The following is an 18,441-nucleotide window of genomic DNA, read 5'->3' as shown; positions in this document are numbered from 1 at the left end:
TTTGAAAACGTGTTTGAATTTGGACAATCATTACTGAATGTGAGGATAAGGACGGTGTTCCAGGTCATCCACTGTGGTCATTGAGTGGGGCAGGAGGAGCAGTGGCACTTCAGTGCTCCCTGGACACTCAGTTGAGAGGAGATGTAGCAGCTGTGTATCTTCACATCTGGGTGGTTCTAGAATGGTTCTAGGTTCTTGTGGATATCTCTAGAACACTAGTTTTGGGATATGTTTAGTAAAACTAGGCCCAATAAGCAGATATGTTTGGAGAAATGCTGGACAGTCAGCTTTCCTTATATGTAGGTTCCACATTCACTCATTCTACCAATCAAGGATTGAAAATATTTGGGAAAAACTTGCATCTGTTCTGAACATATATGGGCTTTTTTCTTGTCATGCTTCTGTAAATGATACAGTGTAACAAATATTTACACAGCATTTACATGTGATATCATAAGTAAATCTAGAGATTATTATGTACACAGGAGAATGTACATAGGATATATACAAATATACCTATGTATTTGCATAGTAATATAAGCAAATACACCACTTTGTATAAGGGACTTGAGCACCTGAGGATTTTGGTAGCTGTGGGGAAGGGTAGCCTGGAATCAATTCCCTGAGCATACTGAGGGACTAGTAACGTCACAGCTGATTTCAAATAGTAAAGGCACTAAAACTTAAAGAATCCCTAGCAAATGTTGCCCTAGAGCCAGAGAAGTAGATGCTTCTTTGTGCTCCATTGTATGCCTGGCCCTTCAAACCCTGCTCACTCCTCTTGGTATCCAAAACCTGCTGTCAACCACAGCCCTTCACAGCTCTCATTTCCCTTTACTATCCACTTCTCTCTCCAAGACAATGTGTATTCCAACCCTTGAATGCTGAAGTCCACCTCCAGTCCCTCTGGCCTTTGTTTCCCCATATGGAACATTTTCATCCCTGCCTTCAAGATCCAACTCGAAACTCTGCCTATAGGAAACGTTTGCTGGTTACTTATTATAATACTTATGAATACCCAGTTATTTAAATCCCACTGTATTCAATCTTATTATCACACAGAACCTGCTGATGATACATATATACACAATTCTCCTCTTGGGAATAATTCATCTTCTCTACCTTTCCAGTTTCTTCATTCAACAACAGGGCTAGGGCTGGAGTGTAGCACTGTGGTAGAGAACCTGCCTAACATGTGTGAGGCCCTAGATTCAATCTCCAGCATGGGAAAAAAGGAAGTTAATAAATAAAATGGAAAACAACAGGACAGGACCTTCTAATACCTTTGCCCTCTCTATTGTACTTTTACAACATTCCACACACTAGAAATGTTTTGTTTCATTTCCTGCTGGCTAAAACAAGCTATGAAAGTTTAAACTAAACATTCTTTAAAGCATAGTGATTCATGCAGCCTAACACTACCCTGGACTGGCAAAAAGTAACCCCCAACATTTCTTCACTCTGTCCCCTCTTTTCATGCCCAGAATCAAGACTCTTGGCAGAGGCCATTATTTCTCATCTATACTATATTGTAATACTTCTTGAATCTCCAGTCTTGTCCCTCCCTACAATGCTGCCAAAGTGAGTTTTAAAAATTTTCCATTACTCCCCATCACTTACTTAAAGCAGAATTTCTCAAACTTTAAACATTTACCTGCTTTCTAAGTTTTGACATATTCACGTTTCACCTGTAGTCTTGGAAATTTAATAGATTCCTTTTCCTTTAAATGAAATCACATTTTAACTTAAAGTTGGCCTCATCCTAATCAATACTATCAGAGAAATGGCAACTTTGGCAGATTTTTTTTTCTTTTCTGTATTAAATAAGTGTATAACTATGAAGACAAAAACATCCATGTGCTATTCCAAAGTATATTGTATCACCAAAGAGGCACAAATGATCCTCTGGAAGGCACAGACCTATAAGGTAAAAACCTGGTCCTTTGGCCTGACCCAATCGGATCTTCACTGCCTTCTTGGTTTTGGTCCTTGCCCTTTTCTCATGTGTGTTGCCAGCTCTCCTGAACCAACTGCAGGTCACCAACTTGCCATGATGTTTTGTGATCATTACATAGCTCTTCTTTCCGGTCCTTCTCTCCACGCATTTCTTCTCATCTGCTCATGTGGACGGAAGGACCCTCCTCAGCATTTTTACACTTCCTTTGCCATCAGCAGAGTACTCTCCACTCCCTGTCCTTGGATTTTGTCAATATTGTACTCAAACAAAACACTTCTAGAAGGCTGAAATATACTGGACATCTTGACCAGCTCATTTGGTCAGAAGACCTGCTGATCTTTCCCTTGCATTGTGTTTGACTAGGCTGTTTTACAACTCAGTGAAATAGAAGCTGACTTGTAGAAAACTGTTAGTAGTACATATCATTCTTGTTTATAAATAATTGTAAAGTGGCAGTCCAATTGCTCTCCCTCCTCTGATGAGAAAGAAGCCAGTTTTGTATCTATGAATCAAACATACTTTGGCATTTTTGACAAAATTACATATTTAATAAATCTTTGGGTTCTCCTCTGAAGTGGTTGTAACTCAATGAATTAAAGCCTCTAACACGTGTTCATTGTGTACTTCTTGGGAATCATGATTTTAACTTTCTTTTTCAAAACCATCCTTTAACATCATTTGGCCTTCAGCCTGCCACAAAGTAGGCACACGCAGTACATATCTGTTAATAATTTAATAAAATAATACAGTTAGACAAGTAAATATAGTCTTTGCCATGGTCAACATCAAGTATTTAGGTCTGGATGATTCATCCTGAAAGTAGGGTGTGGAATACTAGTGTGACTCTTGGCCTCTATTCCAAAGTTGAAATTGAGTTGAGGAAATTCCCCTAATCCTTTCAGAAATGTTAGCAAGAACAGGCTACAGGGGATATGGCAAGGCAAGTCTTGTCTGAAGGCTGCCCAAGTGGCCCCAATACAGGAGCTGAGTCAGAGAGGTCACCAAGGGTTCCAGGCATGGCATAAGAGATGGGAGACAGTGAACACTATTTAATCACATAACTCCTGTTTCCTTTTCTCAGTTGTAAACAGATCCAAGGACCCACAGGTATTCTATACTATATATCATTCTGCCATTTTTAGTTGGAGACCATCTACAGTCATATTGTATAAAGGGAAAAAAAGCTATGAGTCAACTTCCACATCTGTTGAGTGTTTTGAAGATTACATCAGTAAAGTTCCACAGAATGAAACCATGAGTTTCCTGCAAATTGTCTGGATTTATAAAGATCTATATCACTTTCAACTAAATGAAAAAGAACTCCCAAGGATATTATCTATATGCATGAACTTCTAAGGGACACTTAAAAATCAGATCCATACTCTCAACTTTTCTCCTCTTTATATATACATAATTGACAGGAAAAGGAAGCTGAATTACTGATTATATTGTTTCCAGAATTAATGTGCAATTTTTAGAGTACTGATGTAGTCATATGCCACATAACAAAATGTTAGTCAATATACCATATACCAATGTGGTCCCATAAGATCATATTGCCCAGTCATGTCACATCCAGCCCATCCAGAACACTCTGATGCTCACATAATGATGAAATCACCTAATAATGCATTTCTCAGAACATATCCCCAACCATAAGCAAAGTGTGGCTATATATACTGCCCTGCTTTTCCCCAACACTATATGCTGGGGTACTATTATCTTCTGCTTTTTACAGACATAAAACTTTAAGCTTAGAGAGTTTAAGTAACCATCTAAGGTCACACCACTGATAAGTGGCAGTATCAAGATTTGAATTGAAGATCATGTATTTCCTACTATACCATTATGCGCCAGAACATAAATGAAAATTATGTAGCAGAAATATTAACATTTGATTGAGAGCAGAAAAAGACCAGTAAGCAGCCAGGCATGGTGGTGAACGCCTTTAATCCTCCACTCAGGAGGCTGAGGCAGAATTGTGAGTTCAAAGCCAGCCTCAGCAATCTATCAAGGTCCTGAGCAACTTGGTGAGACTCTGTCTCAAAATAAAATATAAAGCCGGGTGTGGTGGCACATAGTTGTAATCCCAGCGGCTCAGAAGGCTGAGGCAGGAGGATTGTGAGTTCAAAGCCAGCCTCAGCAAAAAGCGAGGCTCTAAGAAATTCAATGAGACCCTGACTCTAAATAAAATACAGAATAGGGCTGGGGATGTGGCTCGGAGGTCAAGTGCCCCTGAGTTCAATCCCTGGTACCAAATAAATAAATTATAAAAAGGGCTGGAGATGTGGCATAGTGGTTAAGCATCCTGGGCTCAATCCCTGGTACAAAAAAGAAAAAGAAAAAGACCAGTCATAAAAATGTAATGTCAATCCAGAGTACAGGATGGAGGGTGATAAGTAGGGTGACTGGATAGGCTATAAGATGGCTAGGTAGAAAACAGGGTTGGGAACAGGGTGAAATGAAGGATGCCCTCACTTAGGAAGTAGGGGAATGGGAAGGAGAGTCAATGTAGTGCCCCCTTGAGCTGTATTGAGTAAAGAACACTGGATCAGATTGACAAGGATACTTAGAGGGTAAATAAATATAACACAGCTACCCATTTTAGTCCATACTCACATATGAAGAGCTGCTTAAGTAACACCCTGCACAAGGTAGGTTTAGAAAAGAAGTCTACTGAATTTAAATTCAAAGGTAGGATTCTAATAAAGACTAGAAGACTTAACTTCCCCAACTGGCATATGAAGGTAATGACTCTGAGAAAATATTTGTCCAGTGATGGAGGACAAAACAGGAAAGCACTAAAAGTGATTGGAAGAGACTTGCCAAGTCAAACAGAACGTGAAACAGCATTTGTATTGTTAAGAGTAGGAGTTTACATTTATTGTGTACCATGTGCCGGGCACTGAGCTAAGTGCTTTATATACATCAAATTCTTTCACTAGCAGAAACCTACATAAACTATATTTCAGTCCCATTTTACAGAGGAGGCACAGAAGTTAAGTAACCTATTCAAAGTCATAAAAACCTGCACCCAGGAGATATATCTGGATCCAAAAGTCATGCTCTTTACCATTATACTGCATTCTGAAGTCTGAACTCTTACAGGAGTGAAAAGGTTTAATGACTGATTATGCTGGAATGTGGGGGAGCCTGTATGGAGCGTACCTCACTAACAGGTATGAAAATCTGGGCGTACAAATTATTGCTGCAGAAAATCCTGCTGTCTGGTCTAATGAAAAAGTTAATGGACCCAGAAGCTGGGCCAGAATCTCAGCCTTGTATCTCAGGGCTACCTGGCTGGACAGACTTCATAAAATTGCTTGCTTTTGTCCCAAACTAGCCTACACTTTCCAATGTGATTGTGGCCTTGAATATAGCTAAGAAAGCTCCAGTATAGTTGTCTATCAGTTTATCTATTGTGGATCAGTCCAGAGAAAGGCATCTTCTGTAAGGTTACCTACTCTGATTACGAATGTGGGTGGCAGTCTGACCCAGAGAAAACAATTTCCAAGATCTGTATTAGCCAAACACACCACAGCTCAGTTTGTTTTGTTTGCAGTGCAACGACGGATGGAAGCGGGCCCTTGTGCACGTTCGGCAGGTGCCCTAACACTGACATATGCCACTATGCCCGACCCTTCAGTTTTTTTTTTTTTAATTTTTTATTGTTGACTGTTCAAAACATTACATAGTTCTTGATATATCATATTTCACACTTTGATTCAAGTGGGTTATGAGCTCCAATTTTTACCCCATATACAGATTGCAGAATTACATCAGTTACACATCCATTGATTTACATATTGCCATACTAGTGTCTGTTGTGTTCTGCTGCCTTTCCTATCCTCTACTATCCCCCCTCCCCTCCCCTCCCCTCTTCTCTCTCTGCCCCCTCTACTGGCATTCATTTGTCCCCCTTGTATTATTTTTCCCTTTCCCCTCACTTCCTCTTGTATGTACTTTTGTATAACTCTCGACCCTTCAGTTTTTAAAATTAAAGTCTAGGCGGACTTTTCGGGCGATTCCTGTCAAGTATAGGAAGCTCCAGCACTACTGCTTCCCTTTGGCAACGCCATACACATCTAACCCCCAAAAAAAGGAAGCGTCCACTGAGGTTGCCCAACGCGGGAGCTGGTGGCGTAGCCTGACACACGCCAGTCCCCAAGTCTGGCGAGCGCGGCTCGGGAACAAGCGCGTGGGGGCCGGAGACCGGGAGTCGAGTGCTCCCCTCCCCGGCATGAGGCAAGCCTCCTCCCACGGCCTCGGGAAGCCCCGGGGCCGCAGGCTTCCTCGCCGAGGAGGAGCGGCCGAGGCGCAGTTCCTACACAGCTTCCTCCTGCAGCAGCAGCCACCCGCGCCGTCTCGCTCCACGGGTTCGCGGCGGGCGCCGCGCGGGCCCGGAGGCTGTGGGGGAGGGCGGGGAGGCGCGGTCGCACGCACGCGCGCAGCGGAGGCCCCGCCCTCGGCCCGCCGGGCGGGTGCCGGGGAGAACCTGTCTCGCGGGGCGGGGAGCAGAGCTTCCTCCTGCGAGGGCTGCGCTGCGCTGCCCGAATTCTCCTTCCGCCGCTGTCTCAGGACTCGGAGGCGAGCCGAGGGGCTAGCGGAAGGGCGCCGGAGCCGCGGCCCGCGCGGGCCATGTCGCTGAGGGGGGAGCCGCTGCAGGCCTCGCCGTCCCCGGCCCTGCAGCCGCCTCCGGGCGCGCCCTCGGGGCAGTCGCTAGCCTCCCTGGCCGGCGCGACCCTCCTCCGCCTTGGGGAGCCGCTGCTGCGGAGGCTCGGCGAGACCTTGGACCGCGCGCCCGAGGGCCGGGGCTGGAGGCGGCTGGCCGAGCTGGCCGGCAGTCGGGGGCGCCTCCGGCTCAGGTGAGCCCGGGCGGGCGTGTGGGCTGGGGCGGAGGGCTGGAGCGCGTCGCCGGGGTGAGGAGAGAGCGCAGGTGGGGACGGCTACCGAGAGCCTCCCCAGAGTCTCCGAGAGCCCGAACCGCAAAGTCCTGGGAATGCGAGGAGTGCGGGGTGGGATCCCGGCGCGGAGGGGGAGAGGCCGAAGTGGCCCAGCGGCGCTGCACCCTCTTCCTGCCCTCTGACCCTGGAGCTGAAAGCCACAAGTCGAGGTTGACCCGGGAAGATATTGAGAGAATGAAATTCTCTCCGAGTGTAATTCCAGAGAACTTAAACTGCAGAAGAAAGTTATGTGGACCCTGCCCTTGAGGGACCAAGGAATGTCAGGAGGCAGGTGTGCAGGTGAAGAGGGAGTGAAGCCAAGGACTGGGGTGCAGGGATTCCTGAAGATTTTTGTGCAGAGAAAAGGAAAGAGGGAAAAATTGAATCTAAACTCACCATCTTCCTCCATCAAATCAAGTTACCAGGTTTTCTTCTTGACTTCGTCATGAGCATAAACTTGATAAGTGAAACTTCCTGATAAGGAAAGGGTCCATGCTATTAATGATATTTGAAGTTTTTTGCTGAGAGCCACGGCCATACAGACTCCGCCACGGCTCTCAGCAGTTTTTGGTCTCAGGACTCCTTTACACTCTTAAGAATTATCCTAGAATGAATGAAGCCCTCGGTTGGGATCCCAGCACCTCCCTCCCCCCCCACCCCGTGTGTGTGTGTGTGTGTGTATAAAATATTATATGTATGTATGTGTATATATATATATATATATATATATATATATATATATACACACACATATATGACCCAGAGAGCCTTTATGCAGGTTATTGTATTACATATATATTATATATATTGACATTTACCACATTTGAAAGTAAAAGCAAGAAATTTCCAAGACGTTAATTTATTTTAAAAGAACCCATTACATGGTTAACAACATTTTTGCAGAAAAGCAAACTTGTCCAAAATTTTTAAAACATAATTAGCAAAGTAGCATTGATTTACATTTTGAAAATCTCTAACGTCTTGATTCAATCACAAAAACTGGATTCTTTATGTTTCTTTGTATTCAGTCTGTTGAAATCGGCAGATAGCAACAGTGGACACTTTGGTGTACACTCCTGGGAGAATGAATGAAAAAGTTTGATAAAATCTTATTATGAAAAAAACATTTTCACCTGTGAACCTCCTGAAAGGGTCCAGGAACTGCAGCAGGGCTTCTGAGACCATAAACTTCTCAAGTGATCAAACTTCATATTGTTCTACCATTATTTGTACATATCTTTATACAAAGTCACCTCCTAATACTGTTATGCATAGAACTTGTCTTAGACAATAAGTGCTTATTGAATTGAGAGTCATTCATTTAAACTATTGAGGCCTGCTATTAGCTAAAAGTTCCAGAAGATTAAACGTTAAATATTTTATTCCTCTTCATGAGGGTTTATCTAGCAATAGACTAGAATTTTGAGACATTCACAGTAACATTAATTGCCATGTTGAATGTAATACTAAAAATGGATTTTATTTTTTATTGAGTACAGAGTACCAAACAATGTACTAAGTGTTTACATGTATTATCTACTTTAACCCTCCCAACAACCCTGAGTTGCAAAGTTAAGATCGAAGCAAAACTTAATGATGATTTGGGATTATTTCCCATGCAGAAATGAGGTAAGAAATGTAAGCTAAGAAAGTCAAGCAGATATAGGGTGCAAGTTTTTTATATTCCAGGAAAAACACATTAGGCTTTTAGCTGTACAGAGAAAATGCAAAATACTATTAGTCTAAGTCCTCAGATTTCTGAATTTCTAGATTCATCATAATGTAAAAAATTGTCATCTTGGGAGTGGTGTTACATGTGACTTGGGAGGCTAAGACAGGAGGATCACAAGTCTAGACCAGCCTCAGCAACTTGGTGAGACCTGTCTCAAAGTTTACAAAATCAAAAAAGGGGGGGATGGGCTGGGGATGTAGCTGAGTGGTAGAGCTGAGAGTACAATCCCCAGTACCCTCCCCGCCAACACACACACAACCAAACTGTCTTTGGAGGCAGATCCTCGTGTTGTTCTGGCATTAATCAGGAACCTAGTTAGGAAAGAATCTGGGCTTCTTGGAGAGTACTACCACTTGGTGATAAAGGAAGAAAGTCAGTAAGACTTTGCCAGCAAAACGTGTGGCTGCTGGGATCTCAAAGAGTGGATACCTGATCCTGGGTGTTGCATTTTCCTCCCAAGCCTTCAGTCACTAGAGGCTGCAAAATGCTGTTAGCTTTGGGAGTTTGGTGAAAACTTTGAGGCCACTTTTCTGTGGAGTAATATAGAGAGGAGGGCCATCCCCTAGCAAGAGGTGACAAGCACGGAAGGGCATGCATTTGTGAAATCTGGGAATTCTGGGTGGGAAGCCTGACAAGACAGGTGAGTTACACCAGTCTTCCAGGATGATGAAGATTAGTTCCATGTAGGTTAGTTGAGGTGGGGAGAGTTGGAGAATTTGGGATGTTTAAGGTTGTGTCTATTGAGATCAGAAGAGTTAAGCTGCCATTATAAAAGTTAGCAGGGGAAACTTGGGGCTGGAGAGTGATAGGCAAGGGTCTGGGATAGCTGGTGATTCTCAGTCTATTTAAGACCAAAAAAAGCTTATGTTAAAGTGGTTTCATACCATGATGGGAGAAGAGCATCTGAAGGTCCTAAAAGTGTTTTTCTCTAGTGTTAGACAAGACTTGTAGTGAGAGAGTCTGATCCAAGTGAACAATGAGTCACAAAAGAATGTGAAGAGTTTTTCCTCAGAGTTAATTAGATTCACGGCCCAAATATCTTGAAAGTTGTTTCTTCTCTCTTTACTTTTTTCCTGACTCTATATCTTTCCTCAAATTAGATAAGAATTTACTTAAGAATATAAATCAATAAACCACACGAAAAGTCCATTCAGAGCTGTCCAGCAGGATAATTAGGAATACTTGTAAATATTTTCACACGGTTGTTGATGACTCAGCATGATTGCTTACTTATGGTTTAGTTTGCCACAACCATGAATGACCTACATGAAAACCAACCATGGTTCCATTCCAAACTGATCTAATATTGGACACTGCTGTATATAGGCACAGAGTCTGAGTGTCTTGCCCATAGTGTAAATTATAAGCTTCAGGGATGGGCAAAGATTTGCGGGGAGGGAGCTCTAAAATGCCTAAATTCTGCTCAGTCAGAAGCTAAGAAATGAGGCTAAAAAATGGGACTGTGGAACACGCACCAAGGAAAAACCATCAGTCATTTCATACATGCATGTAAAAGGTGTTCCTTTAGCTACAGAAACCCTGCCTTCACTCAGCTTATAACAGGAGTGAGAATATGTGTAAAAGTTCTAGCCAAAGATTCCCTCGTCTCCATCTCCTGTCTCTGAATTTATCGTACATTAGAGCTCAGGCTTTGTATCTCTCTGTTTTGTTTGTTAACCTAGTCTCCTGGTGTTATTCTTCAGTCATATGACTTTGTATATCATTAAGTTAATTACTCCCAATATATCTGCTTTGAATCCCTGGGTGTGTGTAGATGTCTATTTGTCATCTCCTCTTGATTGTCTTTTAGATATCTTAAATGTAACATGTCTGAAACTTAACATGTCCCCTCCCGCAAACCTTTTTCTCAGTTTTCTGCATCTCTATAAATGACAACTTTATCCTTCCAGTTGCTGGGCCAAAAAAAAAAATCAAGTCATTCCTGATTCTGCTTCTAGATATGTTATTTTTATCTTCAAATCCTCAGTATATATCTGGAATCCAATTTCCACATCTACCATACTGGGCCAAGCTACCATTATTTCTCACCTGGATTATTCCAATAGCCACTCAACTTCTTCCTCCTTTTGCTTTGCACCTATTTCTGGTCTGTTCTCAGCATAGAAGATTCTTTAAAAACATTAAATCGTATTTTGTCTATCCTCTCTTCAAAACCCTCTAGTTGCTTTTCTATCTCAGTGTAAAAATGCTATTTAGATACTAGTTAACGCTTGAACCTTACATCCTACAGTTAATCAATCTCTCTCCACCACCACCTCTTTAATCATACCCCCTGAATATAGTAGTGTCTTTGTACCTGCTGCTTATTCAGAATGAGGTGGTCTCCACAAATAACTACATGATTTGCTTGTCCACTTTTCAAGTGTTTGCTTAAAAGCCATCCTCTGGATAAGTACTTTACGGATTATAAGATTTGAAATTACCCCATACATCTGTTCCAGTATTTCTTGTCCCCTTGCTTTGTTTTAGTTTTCTCCAAAACATTGGATAGATGGATATATATCAGGAGATGTGCCGGGCATGGCAGTGCACACCTGTAATCCCAGCAACTCAGGAGGTTGAGGCCGGAGGATTATGAGTTCTAAACCAGTCTCAGCAAGTTTACAAGGCCCTAAGCAACTTAGCAAGACTCTAACTCAAAAAAAAAAAGGCAGGGGGGATAGGAGATGTGACGCAGTGGTTCAGTGCCCCTAGGTTCAATCCCCGGTACCAAAAAGAGAGGGGGGGGGGTTGTGTGTTATCTATCCTCCTCTAAAGTGAAAAAATTCAGGAGGGTAGCAAATATTATTTGCTGCTCTATCCTCAATACCTAGAAAAAATTTACCTATTTTGGGTGATTAATAAATAAGTTGTCCGGCATAATTTTGATGCTGAGAAATTAAAACTAATTACATAAATAGATAGATAGATAAATTGAATTAATAAATGAAGATTCCAGAGAGTAAATGTACCAAGAGAAGAAGCAGAAGGACCTAAAAGCAATTCTGTGGTTTATACCCCCCCCCAAAATGCCATTATAATATGTTCCATTTGATTTTATAAAAAGCAAAGCCCATTTGTTTCAGTAATAAAGCAGTTTTTAAATGTAATTCAAAAATTCTGAATTAGGGCTCAGGAAGCACACTTACAGGAATATAAGGAAGGAAAGATAAAATTTGAGTATATTTCATGCATCATCTTAGCTGAAAGCCAGTACCCATGCAGAAAATTGGTACAATGAAGGGAGACTCAGAATCTTGCTTTTCTCTTTGCCTCTGTATAAGAAGAGAAATTGATTACTTAAATTTGGTCTTTTGGGGAAGAAAAGTCAAAGTGTTTCTATATCAATGTAAACAGTTAAAGCATCAGATTTAATGAGATGACGTCTTAATTTCATGTATTAGATCCTGGCAAACTTCTCATAAAACAAGTTTATTTAGCATATAGTATTCTTATTTTTAAAAATCTCATTCTAATTATTTAAAAACTTAATAATCCTGATTCTTGTAATGGCTGCTTCCCAGAAGCGGTGTCACATGTACTCTCTTAGCCTCAGCATCCAGAGCTCCAAAAAGGGAATATTTCAAGCCAGATAAATTTTTATATGTACCATTTCTCAGCCTTCAAGATCCCAGTATCATGACCTCAGTTTCAACACAATTGTTCTTAGTCCTCATTTCATTGCTTTTGGTTCTGCTAGTTGTTGAAACACTAGGAACCGGGGACGCAATCGCTACCTTGTTAGATGTGGTTCTCAGCATTGCAGGCATTTGTGCTTGCCTTGGTGTGTATGCATGAAAGCAGAATGGACAGATGTAACTTTTAAGGGCCTCCTGAATCAAACTTTGCCCTGAAAACTTTTGTGTTATTGAGGATAAACCTGAGCTTTAGTCTGTAAACTTCCCAGTGAACGATAATGGTTTCTTATTCTTAGTTGTTTCCCATGAAATGAGAACAAATAGATGTTTGTTACATGGAAAAAAATGTTTTCTTTATAACAAATAATGTACTGAAAACTGCAGCCTATAAATTGTATTTGCTGCTTAGAAAAAGTGTCAAAGACATGGGATGGTATAAAGTAAGTAGTAGTTGAAAGTTTCAGAATTCTCAAAGCACAGGAAATAGGAAGGAAGAATCTCTTGTCCAGAATCTGGCAGATCTCCACTATCAAGTTATCACTGCCTCCTGAATCCTTAAGGAGTCTTTTTCTCCATGTTTTTATTATATATTTGCTTTATATACCAAGTTAATATTGTACTTACATATCAAATAGCCAAAATTAAAACATCTATAGGGGGAAAAAGGTTTGGAAAAATGTATTTAATATATATTATATTGAAATGGAAAAAGATTTAAAGTTAAAAAGAACCCTTTATATTGACATTGGAAGAGATTCAGTGTAAGCAAAACAACCTTTGTATTAATTGAGTAACATCCCATGTTGAGAAGTATTATATTAAATATAAACTCATTCATTATGTTGTAAGTTAAAAAAAAAAAAAAAAGCCTAGTAGTCCTTATGCTATTTCCATGTTTGTTCCTTGGCTTGACTTGGGTGTCAAGTCTTTTCCGATTGCTAACTTTGTAACATTGATTGTTTTATCTAGTGACATTTTTGAGTCATTGGCTTCTCTTTTTCTCTAGAGCCCTACTAGCACTATTTGTATTTGCTCATGTGCCATGATTTCAGATATTGTAGTTCCCCAATGGAATGAAGGCATATTCCTTTCAGAAAACAGCAGAATTTAACCTTTTAGCACCTTCATTTTGGATCATCTTGTGCTTCATTATCTTCAAAGAAGAAGTTAAAAAGAATTTTTTTCTGTTCTTCCTAGTTCTTATTTTCACATGAAAGACAAAAATTTCGATCACTATCAAGGCTGAATTTCTCTCACATCCTGCTTCAAGATTTCTCTTGAACTCTCCTGCCTTAATAACTCTGGGAACTGAGTGAGAGAAGGGAATAAAGAAGAGGAGGAAATTCTAAAGAAGGAGGAGGAAAGAACACTAGCACTGATAATGTAAATAGTTTCCAGCACACACCAACTTGTGATTAATTCCTTATAGTACCTGGAATGGTTCAGCTATTTAGTAGATGTATCATTCTGAAAAGAGGTTGTTGACTTGAATAAATTTGTCATTTTCAGTTGTCTGGACCTGGAGCAGTGTTCTCTTAAGGTGTTGGAGCCTGAAGGAAGCCCAAGCCTGTGTTTACTAAAACTAATGGGTGAAAAAGGTTGCACGGTAGCAGAATTGAGCGACTTCCTACAGGCTATGGAACACACTGAAGTTCTTCAGCTTCTCAGCCCCCCAGGTGGGTTTTCTGGTAGGAATATTATGTAGAAGTTTGTGGAGTAAAACTTAGAGAAAAACATCTCATTTACCAGGTAAATTTCATTAAATTTTTTCTTGTCCCATATCGAAACCAAAAAAGACATAAAAAGCAAATAAGAATGCATGAACATTGATTATAGTTCAAAGAACCGGCTATAGGAGATGTTTTTGAAACAATTGGGAAATTTTTAATGTAGCCTACATATTTGACATTATGGAGTTCATACAATAATATTGTAGTTCTATAGAGGAATATATTCCAAGGAGATGCATGCTAAAATATTTATAGGTAAGATTATAATAATCTTATTATAGATAAGTCTGTATTATCTGTTATAAGTAACAGACACTGAAACAGTTAGCCAAAAAAGTGAACTCACACAATTATTTTTGTATACGTATGTATTTGGATGATAAAGGAAGTAGGACAGATGTTTATTTTATTTTGTTTTGATTTTGGTATGGACCGCTTAACTACTGAGTCACATCCCCAACCCTTTTTTAATATTTTATTTAGAGACAGGGTCTCACTAAGTTGCTGAGGCTGGCTTTGAACTTGCAATCCTCCTGACTCGGCCTCCAGAGCCACTGGGATTGCAGGCATGTGCCCCCATACCTGCCAGATGTTTAATGTTTTGAGTTTTTTGCCAACATGATATTTTGAAGTGTAATTAAATAAACCACAATGGTTTTTCCTCAATATGTCAAAATTGAGTAAGGCATCTTACTTCCAAAGTCAAATGAGGAATAGGAAACAGTTCCTCCTCTCTGTAGCTATAGTTAGAGTTAGTCAATTGCAATGGTGTCAGGAAAGACATGTATCAGAGTTGCCTGATGCAACAGTACTGCAGGCTCCCAAGTATCCACTGAAAGCAAAGAGGCCAGCCAGGCTTGGAAGGGCCATAGACTAAGTAATTGATGCTCTCTGTTTTATGTAAATTTCAGGTATGCCACTTCATTATATAACCAACCTGGTTATGATATATTGTTATGTTAAATAAGGACTTAGGGACAGAAGGTATAGCAGTGAACTATGGATTTACATGTACCAGAAACCCCAACTCAAACTGATAGAATAAAGGGAATACATTGCTTGTCCCGACAGAAAAGCCTATTTCTAAGGGACTGGTTGTTTTTTGTCTTTGTTGTTCTTCTCTTGACATAAGCTTCCTTTTAAAAAGACTGTTGCTCCATTAGCCCAAGATGTCTGCTATCCATTCCTGGTCTCACGCATCTTTGTCCCCACGTTCCCAGAAAAATCAAAAGATTCACTCTCATTAATTAGTTTTGTATACTTCCCTGTCCCTAAACCTGTCATTGTAGCCAGGGACATGGAATGTGCTGATTTGCCTGGATTAAAGCCAGTAGTGAATTGAGTTGAGTCAGCTTTCCAGGAACCACATGGATCACCAAACAAAATTAGACCTGCTGGATGGAAAACAGAAACAACAGATGCTGGGGATATAACCAAAAAGTCATGAACAAATGAGAAGAAACATGGACTCCCAAGTCATCCCAATTTACTAATGTAGATGGTAAAATAAGCCACCAGTAAATGCTTCCTTTGAGATATGCACAGTTTTAAATGTTTGGCTTTTGTTTCCCACTGCCTCTTCATATCAAGTGTTGCAGGCTAGGAATAACTAGCTGCTAACACAGATGCCCCAGTATGTAACTCTGTCCATCACCAATCAGTAAACTTCTTAAGATACTATTTATTAATTTTTATATGCCCAATGCCTCAAATAGTGAGTACGCAGTAGTTGTGAGGATCAAAATCCACCAGATTAGGGCACTAGGTTCTCATACTTTATAGAACAATTCTGAAAACTTAAGAAACTTCTCTTGGAATTTAATAACACTTTTGAATCTCATTTCTCTTTTTCAATCATTCTGACCATTGGTTATCAATTCTATAAAATGAGTGGAGTGTTCTGTCTGTCAGAAGAGCAGGAGTGACATGGAATAATGATGTGTTGAATTGTTTCTAGACAGTGACAGGGGCCAAACATATCTCTTAAATTTGTGGTGCAGTCACTGACCTTGAAATCTATGGTTCCCAATTAAAGTTTTCTGTATGTGAAACCAGGCTTCACTGAAATTGAGTCATAAATTTATTGATATGTAATGATCTGCCTGAATTTTTTAAATAATATTTTATATTTTGACTTTTGACAAGCCAGCAACTGGTAAAGTGCCTCCCTAGTAAACATCAGTAATCTTCCTTTTAAAAATCCAGTTTTGCTCTTTGTGCTTTTCTCCAAATAATAAGAGCACTCTCCTGTCAGTGTGCCCTGTTCAGGTTGTTCTGATATGTGGCAAACAGGTTTTTACAAGATCATTCCATAGGGCTCTTTTGTAGGAAATAGGAAAACAGTTTTTATATTACCACTTGTATGCTGTTTCTGTGAAGGTTTTGTTGTATTAACCACATGGTATCAATAAAATTGGTTGTTACTTGAATATTATTTATTTAAAAGGAAATATTTTGGGGATTTAATAAAGCTTAGTAATTTTAGGAAGCAGTAAACTATTGTTAGTTTAATATCTATAGCTCCCCAATAATCTAAAATTTACACTATAGGTATTAGAATAAAGAAATGTAAGATTTATAAAGAAGAATTTTAATATCAAGGCTATCAAAAATAAAAACTATTATAATTTTTTTTCTTTTTTTTTTATTGGTTGTTCAAAACATTACAAAGCTCATGACATATCATCTTTCATACATTTGATTTAAGTGAGTTATGAACTCCCATTTTTACCCCAATTACAAATTTCAGAATCACATCAGTTACACATTCACATTTTTACATAATGCCATATTAGTGATTGTTGTATTCTGCTGCCTTTCCTATCCCCTACTATCCCCCCTCCCCTCCCCTCCCATCTTCCCTCTCTACCTAATCTGTTGTTGTTCAGTTCTCTCCCTTGTTTTTTTCCCCCCCTTTCCCCTCACAACCTCTTACATGTGATTTCATATAACGTTGAGGGTTTCCTTTTGTTTCTATGCAATTTCCCTTCTCTCTCCCTTTCCCTCCCACCACTCGCCTCTGTTTAATGTTAATCTTTTCCTCGTGCTCTTCCTCCCTGCTCAGTTCTTAGTTGCTCTCCTTAAATCAAAGAAGACATTTGGCATTTGAAAAACTATTATAATTATATTAAGAATGCAAGCTCTGAGGTTGGGTTTGTGGCTCAGTGGTAGATTGCCGCTGCGGCAGTAGAGTGCTTGCCTAGCATGTGTCAGGCACTGGGTTTGATTCTCAGCACCTCATTTAAATGAATGAATAAAATAAAGGTCCATCAACATCAAAAATATTTTTAAAAAGAGAAGATTGCAAGCTCTGATAGAATCACCTCAATTTGTGACTTTGCTCATTCATTAAGTAAACCTTTACTGTATTCCAATACTTTGCTATCTCAGATGTCAAGTATTGTGAATTCAGAGCTGAATTAAATAATAGTTTCTACCTATTGAAGGTCATAGTTTAGTAGGGGAGGCAAACATCATAGCCAGGACAACTGTAAAAATAAGTATATGTAAAGTAAGTTTATCTAATCTCTAGCTTTCCTTTTCAGTGTACTATATTCTTGAATCTTAGTAAAAACTAAGAAATATTCTAATGTTTTCTCTGTATTTTGTAGTTAATATCATTTCACAGGATGATATTAGTCCTTATTCCACAGAAAGTCTAATGATTTTTCTCTGATAGGGGTCAGATGATTTTTCTCTGATGTTAGGGGCTCTGATAGGGTTCTGGTTAGGGTTAATAATATGAATTCTGTCAAAGATGCTGTGAGCCTTAGAACAGGTCTTTACAAGTCCAAATGCAAGGAGGAGGGGAAATTCTAGGTATATTCTGACAGAAGGAACTTTAGTTTGCTATATTCCATTCCAATTGTTATGAAACAATAATGTGAAATAACCCTGAGAGATAACTGTAGTATTTGATATGTCTTTTAAGAAACTGGCCAAATTTCCTTTATATATTTGGTAGCCCAGAAGTAGCTAAAGTTGTGAATGTTCCTCCATCTCTAACTGAATAATCCCTGTGATTTGGAGCCAGCTTCAGTGGCCGTTTAATGTAAAGTCTTAGGTGAGTGTGAACTCATCCTGAAATTCTTGCTGTCTTTAGGCTCTGGCACCTAATACATTTTCTGAAGTCCAGACTAAAGTTCCTCCCTTCTGCTTTCTCTCTCACTGCACTTTTCCACAGCAGGTAGTTGTCCAGCTTCCTCTCAGTCTTGCTTGAACTATATGTTGGAGAAATTATTTTGTGTTTTTGTGTGGCTGGTATCCATTCCTGGTTTCCAGCACTCATAGTGTTTCTCTATTTTTATTCCTTTGGGAATTGGACAAGGAGGTAATCAAATGTGCTAAAATTGTTTTTAACCAGAGATCTTATTTCAGATCTTTATTGTATTTAAGGGTCAAAGACTCTGATCCCAAAGCAACAATAGTGGCATATATAGTC

General features: G+C 39.9%; 2 protein-coding genes across 3 annotated transcripts in view; both read left to right on the top strand.

The window, feature by feature from the left end:
• Positions 1 to 6,456: 6,456 nt before the first annotated feature.
• Malt1 (MALT1 paracaspase) overlaps positions 6,457 to 18,441 on the top strand; it is a 60,244-nt gene continuing 48,259 nt past the window's right edge. For both annotated transcript variants that reach the window (XM_027949028.2, XM_071602712.1), the window contains exons 1-2: positions 6,457 to 6,822; positions 13,780 to 13,946. In XM_027949028.2, coding sequence (XP_027804829.1) covers positions 6,596 to 6,822; positions 13,780 to 13,946 — 394 coding nt within the window. In that variant the 5' untranslated portion in view covers positions 6,457 to 6,595. The remainder of the gene's footprint in view (positions 6,823 to 13,779; positions 13,947 to 18,441) is intronic.
• On the top strand, positions 12,272 to 12,430 carry LOC114103362 (small integral membrane protein 30-like). The gene has a single exon (XM_027949029.1). The coding sequence runs from the start codon at positions 12,272 to 12,274 to the stop codon at positions 12,428 to 12,430; it is 159 nt and encodes a 52-aa protein (XP_027804830.1).

This window comes from Marmota flaviventris, chromosome 16, assembly GCF_047511675.1.
Source record: "Marmota flaviventris isolate mMarFla1 chromosome 16, mMarFla1.hap1, whole genome shotgun sequence".
Classification (NCBI taxonomy): Eukaryota; Metazoa; Chordata; class Mammalia; order Rodentia; family Sciuridae; genus Marmota; species Marmota flaviventris.
This window is presented reverse-complemented; position numbering and strand designations above follow the sequence as displayed.